This window comes from Crinia signifera, chromosome 19 (genome assembly GCF_055691185.1).
Source record: "Crinia signifera chromosome 19, ASM5569118v1, whole genome shotgun sequence".
Lineage (NCBI taxonomy): Eukaryota > Metazoa > Chordata > Amphibia > Anura > Myobatrachidae > Crinia > Crinia signifera.
In genome coordinates this window covers 126,593,269-126,603,550 of record NC_139226.1, presented here as the reverse complement: position 1 = coordinate 126,603,550, position 10,282 = coordinate 126,593,269, and the positions used below count along the sequence as shown (strand labels likewise).

At 47.7% G+C, this 10,282-nt stretch overlaps 1 protein-coding gene across 2 annotated transcripts in view; it reads left to right on the top strand.

Moving 5' to 3' along the window:
• The first annotated feature begins 424 nt into the window (after window positions 1-424).
• The window catches only part of GPR157 (G protein-coupled receptor 157), a 31,928-nt gene continuing 22,070 nt past the window's right edge, over window positions 425-10,282 (top strand). The window contains exons 1-2 of one of the 2 annotated variants that reach the window (XM_083163298.1): window positions 425-693; window positions 3,332-3,732. In XM_083163298.1, the coding sequence (XP_083019424.1) occupies window positions 3,350-3,732 (383 nt within the window). In that variant the 5' untranslated portion in view covers window positions 425-693; window positions 3,332-3,349. The remainder of the gene's footprint in view (window positions 694-3,331; window positions 3,733-10,282) is intronic. The other variant, XM_083163297.1, reaches the window with a different exon arrangement.

The window sequence follows — 10,282 nt, the reverse complement described above, 5'->3', positions numbered from 1 at the left end:
ACCTTTCGACCTATAACCATGTCTACCTAGACCCATGTCGACCTTTGCCCATGCCGACCATATGGTGTTGACCATCATGCTGTAGACCAAATGATCCCAACCCATATAGAATTATAGATGATGATATATATTAGTGTGTGTGTGTGTGTGTGTGTGTGTGTGTGTGTGTGTGTGTGTGTGTGTGTGTGTGTGTGTGTGTGTGTGTGTGTGTGTGTGTGTGTGTGTGTGTGTGTGTGTGTGTGTGTGTGTGTGTGTGTGTGTGTGTGTGTGTGTGTGTGTGTGTGTGTACACGTCTACCCGACGGGGACATCTTCTTTATCACAGTCAACACCTACATTGTAACTCTGACCAGACTTTCTGGTACTTGTAGTGCACCCAGCTACCAATGGCTGCCCCTGTGTACGCTCTGATGACTAGGAGAGAGAATAGAGGAGATGGTGCCGAGGTCTCCGACTCCCACCTACAGCACTCAGTCACTGCTCTGTGGTTTGGGCTTAGGCAGGCGGCTTCTTCCTGCCCCTTCCGGATGTCCCGGGCCAAGGCTCCTCCTTGTACACAAGTGGCCGGGAGCCGCAGAGAGAGGTCCTGCTGCAGGTAAGCGAGGCTGCGCCGTCCGGTCCTAGGGCAGGTCAGTAGTACATCGCTGTTCCGGCTGCTGCCCGGGCACAGATCGCTACTGCGCTTTTATTACAGGTAATGCGGCTCCTGGGGACTTTCAGTGTTGCTGAGCTGACCCGTTCCCCAGCGTTCTACACCCCGCATTCTATGCACATCTCCTCTGCTGTATATCAGAAGCATGGACTCAGGGGTGTACGGCTTTATTTGGGGCATATGTATTTTTATACCTATATATCTGCTAAGCTTTGTTACATATAAGTCCCAATGGCCATATCCAGGTGTAGCATGTTGTTGGGGTGTGGTGTAATGTTACACGTATCTCTTGCCCTGTATGTCAGTATACATTACACACCTGATACATTTCCCCATATTATAGCATGTGGGAGAGCTGCTGTCTTGGCTTTGTAGATCATGTACAGAACATGCTGACAGCATTATCACTGGACATTATAAGTAGTTCCAGTCTTTGCTCCTTCCTTTTGTTTTTGCTGGCTCAGGATTGTCGCATGTAACTACTGAGTAAAATTACTAATGCTTCTAAAAAGGAACAGAGATTATGTTGACCATAGCAATTAATCAGAGCCTGTCTATCATTTCTATAGCGCATCCTAGAAAATGATAGATGGAATCTGGTTGCTATGGGAAACCTCCTCTCTTCATTTTTAGCAGCTTTAGTAAATTTACTCCTGTGGTCTACATTCAAATGTTTGCGTTGCCAGAAACTACTATTAAAATGTAGCTCCGTTTGGCACCATCCAGCTCGCAGCCCACAGGGGTGGTGAGCTAAAAAGCTGCGACAAGTTACCTGTTTGCAAACAGGACTTTTCATGGCGCACCTATTAGTTTGGTGGGGTTTAGCCGCTATGCGTGCCAAAACCCGACCTTCTTAATGGGTGTGATCAGCACAAAAACCAACATCTATTACATATCTCTCCGCTTGCGTCGCTTTAGATCAGGGGTAGCCAACTCCAGTCCTCGAGAGCTACCATCAGTGCATGTTTTCCAGGTTTCCTCACAGAATCACAAGTGAAGTATTAAGCTCCACCTGCGAATCTTTTAAAATGTGTCAGTGAGTAATGAGTGCACCTGTGCACCTGCAAGGTGAGCTGGAAAATGTGCACTGTAGGTAGCTCATGAGGACCGGAGTTGGCTACCCCTGCTTTAGATTATAGAATGTAGGGATGGCCATCAATGGTTACCATCGATGACAATTCTTTGCCCAGCAATCGATAGTGGCAAACTATTTGATGGTTAACCAATTTTAGCTATCGATGGTCATCCATTATATTTGACTGAATGGCCCGTGGGCCAATCAGAACTCGTGGCCGGGATTTCCAGGTGTCGGAGGCGGAGTTATGCTCCGTGATCCCGGCACCTTGAGAGAGAAAAGAAAACATCGTTTCTCCTTTGCCATCGATGTAGTGAAACTATCTGGTAGTCGCACGTCGATGGCAAAAGTATTCGACATTGGCCACAAACCATCGATGATTTTAAATCATCGATGGTCATCCCAAATAGAATGTGTGTGATATGACATTTGAATCTGGCTTAATGTCTCATTAGAAGACTTGCAATTGGGTAATGACTTATAGGTTCTGGAAAATGATATAATTTTGTGTAACCTCTTATAGAAGAATATTTTATTCTAGTCTTCAGCCCCATTGGACAGATGAGCAAGAGTTTATGCAATTTTTGTTCCACCTACCCTACCCAACCACAGCAGAGCAGAAGCTGCTGCAGCAGCAGCAGCAGCAGCAGCAGCCAGAGCAGGTCTCCAACCATCCACCTTCTCTTCCCAACCACAGTAGGGCAGGAGCTGCTGCAGCAGCAGCCAGAGCAAGTCTCCAACCATCCTTCTCTTCCCAACCACAGCAGGGCAGGAGCTGCTGCAGCAGCCAGTGCAGGTCTCCAACTATCCACCTTCCCTTCCCAACCACAGCAGGGCAGGAGCTGCTGCAGCAGCCAGAGCAAGTCTCCAACTATCCACCTTTCCTTCCCAACCACAGCAGGGCAGGAGCTGCTGCAGCAGCCAGTGCAGGTCTCCAACTATCCACCTTCCCTTCCCAACCACAGCAGGGCAGGAGCTGCTGCAGCAGCCAGAGCAGGTCTCCAACTATCCACCTTCCCTTCCCAACCACAGCAGGACAGAAGCTGCTGCAGCAGCCAGAGCAGGTCTCCAACTATCCACCTTCCCTTCCCAACCACAGCAGGACAGAAGCTGCTACATAAGATACAGAAGATCCCGAGAACCCTCAATGAAAAAGCAAAGAATCGAGAAAAAAATAACTGACTGGGGATCATGCACATGGATTTCACAACGATATCTACAGTGATTCACAGACCACTCTGCTGATGAGTCACTTATTCATTTCAGTTTGTCAATAGTTTTATGAAGTGAAAATGTTTTTCATTTTATAGGCCTTTAAGGGTTCACTTAAGGGAATCTATTTATTATGTTGTATTCCAAAAGTAATAAGCTTTCCAACGACATACAACAATCCACGCAGACATCAGAAATAACAGGGTCCCTTATGACAGCACCCTTAAGGCATATGCGAACTTAGATCATTCCTTACTTCTCTCTGCACCCGTATGGTGTAGTAACACTTTAAATGTAAAATATTACATTCCAAAATGGAAACAAAACATTTCTATGATCAAAAACAACATTTATGAACCAACAGATATTTTTGTCGTTTGTGCCTGCTTGTAGGTTGTGATTCGAACTCCGATGGCTTGGCTGGAGGTTCCACAAGAAAATCTTTACCTGTCCGAGCAAGTGATAGTTCTGGTATCCTGTGTACTTTCTTTCCTTGGCTCTGTACTCATCATCTTCACCCACATCCACTGGCCAGAGCTCAGGAGTCGTCCACGGCAGCTGCTGCTCTTTTTATCGGTGGCTGACTTGTTCTCTGCTGTCTCCTACTTCTATGGAGTCCTGCGAGATTTCCAGTCCACGAGCTGGGATTGCGTGGCCCAGGGAGCGCTCTCCACCTTCTCCAACACCAGCTCTTTCTTCTGGACAATGGCCGTTGCCCTGTATCTGTATATCACCATTGTGCACTCCCAGCAGAGTCTCGCTGAACACATGATTTACTGGTTCCATCTAATCAGGTAAGTACAACATGGGACATGGCAGCACTTCTGGTATATATCATCGTGGCTATATAAATTCTGAGAAAATCAAACCATTGTAGCTATTCAATTGTTTCTGCTTTGAGTGCAATTGCAGGACTTCTGCTTGCCACATCCTGAAATGCTGGGTAGAAATTGGCAACAGTCAGGATTTATTTTAGTTGTGGTAAAAACACTGGGCGTTCTCCTACTAGCATAGACATGGTGATGCCTGCTTGGGGGTGGGCGGCTGGTGTCATGTGACTTCAGCGCCTGCTCCGAATTCGGATTACACTAGTAATCTGAAAAGTAGGTATTGGCCAACTGTTCAGACCGAAGGCTGGAAAAATCATTCACCAAAGAGTTACTAGACTATAAGAAAGGGTGGAAGTTCTGATAAACTTATAATTCACAGCTGGTAATGTTATAGGGAATTATTTGCATGTAACATACACCTTCTCTAATTGCATTTGGAGGAGAGGGGGGGGGGGTATTCTGCTTGCTCATTAACACTGGCGTCAGATGGGGGTGTGTGGGCTGCATCCGGGTGTCACCTCGGTGGAGGTGACAGCAGATTGTCGACTCAGTGACGGAGGCTGGGTGCTGTGGTGTGACTCTCCTGCAGCACCGGCTCATGTCACAGAGTCTGCGCTACAGACAGCCAAGTCTCCAGAGGCAGCTAGCATCTCCAGGAATGCTGGGCACGCCTCCCAGAGTGATGAAATCAGGGACTGCCTCAAAGCCACGCCCCTTCCCAGCTAGGACACACCCACTGTACTGAATGAGCCCTGGAGGCCATATGTCTATGCAATAGGCCACACCCTCTATTTGGGAGGGGTTATCGCACTTCATTACCAATATCAGGGACTCCTCTGCTCACTTAAGGTTTCCCAAATTCTGCGATTACAGTCCTGGTCTTAACAATCTCTGTGCTTGAGCACAGTGGACTTAGCACCACGTGAACAGGAATTTCCGTGAAGCCTGTAATGGTAGAGTTTGGTAATCTTCACTAAGGAACTGATGCAGAGTTAGTAGCAGAAAGATGTCAATGGTTCAAAACAAACTCTGCATGACCTTTATTGTGTAACATTATGTTCAGGGTCACACTAGTGACATTGGTACACAGCAGGAAGTAGCATTACAGCCTTGTCTGCATATGGGTGATGGGAAAGTGCGGCATACACAAGCAGCGTCAGCATGTTGTCATGTATTCCCAGCGGAGTACTGACTTAAATGCTGTATTTTGGGGGTTCTTTAGATTGAAAGAAATATTTAATGAAGAGTAATCAAGTGACTGATCATGCCCACCATTGGTGCCCAGGAACTGATCAAGCATATGGCGCTGCCTATTTTGGAAAAAAAAAAATTGCCCTACGATCTGGTCTGTATTCGGCCCATTGTTTCAGGCATCCAATATATACCCTAAACCGTCTGCTGGATATTAACCTAAAATTCTTGGTCTTTGTCCCTATATTCTAGCTCCAGTTGCTATTTGAACAGGATGCAGTCAAAATCCCGACAGGGTCAAATTACCGACAAGGTTAAAATCCCAACAAGGTCAAAATACCGACATATAGAATGTACAGGTGAAACAGTCAACATGACTTTCGGTCGACATGGGTTTTTTTCACTGTTTTTTGACCCGACATGTGCCGACAGGCGGTATTTCATGCCCTACCATCCACTAGGGCGTGCTGGGAGAATAACATAGTGTGCCGAGCGCAGCGTTCCCGAAGCATTGCAAGCGATGCGAGGGGCGGCGGTTCACTTCCAACTGTGTCCATGTTGACTGTGTCGACATTAGGGTAAAAAAACTGTGAAAAAACCCATGTTGACCTTGCAACCTGTCGACTGAAAGTCATGTTGACTTTTTCACCTGTACATTCTATATGTCGGGATTTTGACCGTTGGGATTTCATACCGAATCCATTTGAACCGACCTGTATGCTCAGTGTCTGCTCTCTGTAAAAGCCCCCATACACTATGCGATTTTGGACTGATTCCACACGATTTTGGCACTTGGGCAGATAAATCGCGTGAAATCGGACCAAAATCGCATGTGTTTGACATTTGATTCGTTCCGATGCGTGGTCCCGTGCGCATCGGACCGGATCAGGAGGTCGGACGTGCAGCATGTATGATCACGTCCGACCTCCTGCAGCGGGCGGGCAGCGGCGGCTCTTGAATAAGTGAAGGGGGTACCCCAAGTACCCGTGAGGAAGCAGTGCAGCTGCGGCGGGGATCATCAGCGTGCTGTCACTGTGCAGCGGGCGGGTGCCGGTGATCAGTGTGTCCAGCACCGCAGTGGGCGGGCAGCAGCGGCAATTACAACTTTAAAATAAAGTGTCAAATGACTGCCCGGCTATTGATTGGCTGAGAGAGCATTCTCAGCCAATCAGCGGCCTCTGATTTGGCTGAGAGTGCTCTCTCAGCCAATCAAGAGCCGGAGAGTCATTTTAAATTTTTTTTTTAAGTTGTAATTGCCACTGCTGCCCGCCCGCTGCGGTGCTGGACACACTGATCACCGGCACCCGCCCGCTGCGGTGCTGTGGACACTGATCACCGCTGCACACTGACAGCCCGCCCCACTGTTTTACTAATTTGAGAGCTGCCGCCGCCCGCCCCCACTGCTCCGCACCGCCCTGCATCTCTCCGTTTTTTTTTTTTTACAAGTGATAAATTGCACATTTAATGGCACATCAAGTCCTCAATTGTATGAGCCTCCCGGGGGGCTGCCGGGTGGCTCGGACCAGAATCGGGTCCGACTTGTCCTTAGGACAAGTCGGCCTAATGTATGGGGGCCTGAGCAACCTGTCAGCGGCAGTGTTCCCCTGTGAGAACACTGGCCCTGCCACCAGTGATTAAGTAGATTTATCCAGCATGCTGGATATTAATCACCTGGCGGTAGCGGCACTCTAAGCTGCGCATCGCTATCACTACTGAGCGATCTAGTGAGATCGCTTAGAAAGCTATCGGAGCGGGGCCTGCTGTTGGCGGGGGGCAGCCGCAGGTGCGATCCCGTGTACGATCGCCGAGAAAGTGTGCATGGGGCAGCCATGCGAGGGATGCGTGTGCACAATTGGAGGCAGGCACCACTGCCGCACACCTACCAATCGGTGACATGCATGGAAATTACTCAGGAGAGTCCGCTCAGCTCCCTGCAGCGCAGCTCAGCCTGAGAACATACCACTGGGCATACCACCGAAGATGTATTTCATCGACTTCACATAAAAATGCCTTTTACCTTTGAGTGACCTGCTTTATAACTGATTATACTGAAAGAAGCTGCCTAAAAGTGCTGTGACCTTTTGTACCTATAAAAGTGAGCTCTGTTTTTCCATTGTGCACTGCATTGTGCACAGAAGCAAGTCATAAGACTGCAGCTGTTCTCTGTTCTACTTCTGTTTCTACAATGCAAGACTGACACTTCCACAAGGAATATTGGAGAGGCCAACTACTCTTCAGAAGTTGTGGTCAAAACCATTTTGAGAACAAATTTACTATTCTTGCTATGTTACAGTTTTTTCTATACTGTCGTTGACCCAGCGCAACCAACATCCCCTTTTTCTTGACTGTTGCACATTGGTCTGCAAAGACGGCAAATTGCACCTTGTTTACTAAATGTGTGTGTGTGTGTGTGTTGTATGGAAGTCAACAGTAGTAAAACTGAGGGAGCAGCCCTGTATTACATTGCTGTATGAAACAATCCCCTTAGGCTCTCTATAATATGCTCTGTCACAGCAAAACCAATATGGCGATATTGTTCATAATATAGTCTAGTTTGCCTACTTTTACAGTCTCCTCTCTGGGAGAAGCTCAGAGAGTAGACTGGCAACAGCACTTTGGGGGGGGGGCCTGATGTAGACGCCCTCAAGTCCAATCCCGTCCCCAGTACTGTAGTCCCCAATTTGCAGGTCATTGAGGAGGGGGTGGGGCTAAATGACACAATTTGCATATTTAGACCCTCCCCCTTGAAAAGCCGAGAATCTCTGTAATTTACCGTTGCTATCAGGCAGATTCTGGAGGTACAAAGAGCAAAGAAAGAAAAGGATTGTCTCTGTTGCTGGTGCACAGCAACAGAGACAATCCTTTTCTTTCTTTGCTCTTTGTACCATAACCATTGTCTCTGGCAGCACCCCCATACATGCACTAACTGCAATTGCAACATGGCAATTAGAAACATCAGTGGGGACATCAGTGAAAATATAAAAACGATACTCTTGTGCAGAACTACTTCCCATACCCCCCCTCCCCTTGTCTGAGATTCTGGAGGTATCAGGGAGGGGGACCTGATTTTCGGGAGCCTCCCAGCCATTTCGGGAGGTTAGGCAAACCTGGTCTAGTGTGGACACAATATCGTTAACGATGCGCGCTCCCACGCGTCATTAATGATGAGAGATATCTGCTGAACATGCAGGTCAATTTGGCAATATAGGCAAATGACCTGCATGTTCTGTGCATAGGCAAATCTAGGGGGTGGTCCGGGGGTGCACAGGACCACCCATTAGCCCATTTGTAGCTGAGGGATGGGGCTTTCCAATGAGCCCAGCCCCGTGTCTCTAGCCCCCTGGGACCCGGAGATACTGTCAGGCAAAGCTGGAATGTTTTACCTATAGGATAACATGGGACCCGCTAATTCCGTCCCCCACCCAGTTCAACGGCTGCCAGTTCTCCCTTCGGCATCACTGAAGCTCGGGGTTGATCTCAGTTGAACCCAAATCGCTGGGCCTTCAATCTGATACCAGGCTGGATCCATATGGGTTAATTGGTTCCAGGGATATTGAGGTTAAACTGTTTTTTTTTTTTTTTTTCATTTCTTAAATGTAATTTCATGACTGTTTATGTTCTTTGAGGGAAGATTTCTCTGGAACCAAACAGCCCAGTTTCACGGGACAAAAATCATTCAAAGCCAACTCAAAAGTTCTTCAATATGATACTGTAAATGGGTCAGTTAGTTCCGAAGATATAGCTGGTTGGTTAAAGGGGGGTAGGGAGAGGGGAGTGGTTGTCTCTCCCCCTCACACCAGAAAATGCAGGGACTAGTCAGCCTGGGAATGTCCCTGCATGATCCTGGGACCATATTCCTGGGTAAATCCCTGCATTTTCTGTTGTGAAAGGGGTATTATTTCAAACAGCCGTGACCTGCAGTGCTCTGAATACAGCCGGGCAGCCCCCTGCTCTCTGCCCAGCTGTCAATTGGTGTCACCCCTGCAGCTTCTGCTCCAATTCTTCTCCCCACTTTCACCTCAGCCCGCCCCCCCCTTTAATCATGGGGTGCCAGCGCCCAGCGTGCAGCCCCAACGTCACGCACGACAACAGCTCGCACAATATTTCAAATGTACACTCGGCTAGAGGGGATACCAGGAGGGGAGTGGGAGCGTGCTCTGCGCTGCACTCTGCTCCTCTCCCCATAGAAGCAGCTGCACCGCTCTCCATCTCTCCCTGCAGCAGCAGCGAAGGCTCATATAAAAATTTACAGCAAGTGGCACTTTTGGGGGCAATGCTTAAGGGACGCTACAAGTGGCGGTATGTGGGGGCATTACGCATAATGTGTGGCTTAATGTGTAAGGGGCATTACGGTGTGCAGTCATGTGTATGGGACATTATGTGTGCAGCATCCTGTGTAATGGGTACTGTGGTGCGCGGCATCATGTGTAATGGGTACTATGGTGCGCGGCATCATGTGTAATGGGTACTATGGTGTGCGGCATCATGTGTAAAGGGTACTATGGTGCCATCAAGCAAGAACCCCCTAGCAATGAGCACGTAGGTAAGCAGCACTTATGTGACAAATATGTAATGAGCATTACGGTTTGTTATATAGGATGTAATGGGCATCATGATGTGTGGCACAATGTGTAATTGGCACAATGTGTAATGGGCATTATGGTGTGTGGCCTTATGTGTAATGGGTATTACGGAGTTTGCTAAAATGTGTAATGGGCGTTACTGTGTATGGTCTAAAGTGTAATACCACACCCCTTTTTGTGATGCCACACCTCCTTCCCTTGAGACCACGCCCCCTTTTTGATGCGCGGCTACGCCGCGCAAAGGACCCCCTGCTGTTATGTCTAGTTCTGGAACCAATTATTACCATAATTCTAGATTCGCCTATGGTTCTGTGGGTCCCGGTGACGTTTCGCCATCCAATACAATACCGCCCAATGTGCATGGGCAATATCGGCCGCCCCAATAAGTTTAGAATGGAAGAGTTGCATATAATGATCTATCCCTAGAGAGTTAAAAGGCCCTGTTACAATAGATGTTGGTAAACCTGCCAATTGTTTGCTTCTGATCTGCGCAGTAGGTGTACTTCTGCTGCGCACACGGCTCCTATGTCTGTCAGTAGTGTATGATTAACAGTAATCTATTACAGAACCTCTCTGCATGCAAATTGAATCATATAATTGGGTTACTGTGGACTTTGTTGACATTTGTAATGTCACGGATTAGTTACATTTTGGTTATAGAATGATTTGGGAGCAGTCAAGTTATTTAATTTTGTTTTGATTCTCAACAATTTTCATGTGATCAACTGTTTATTGTCTTT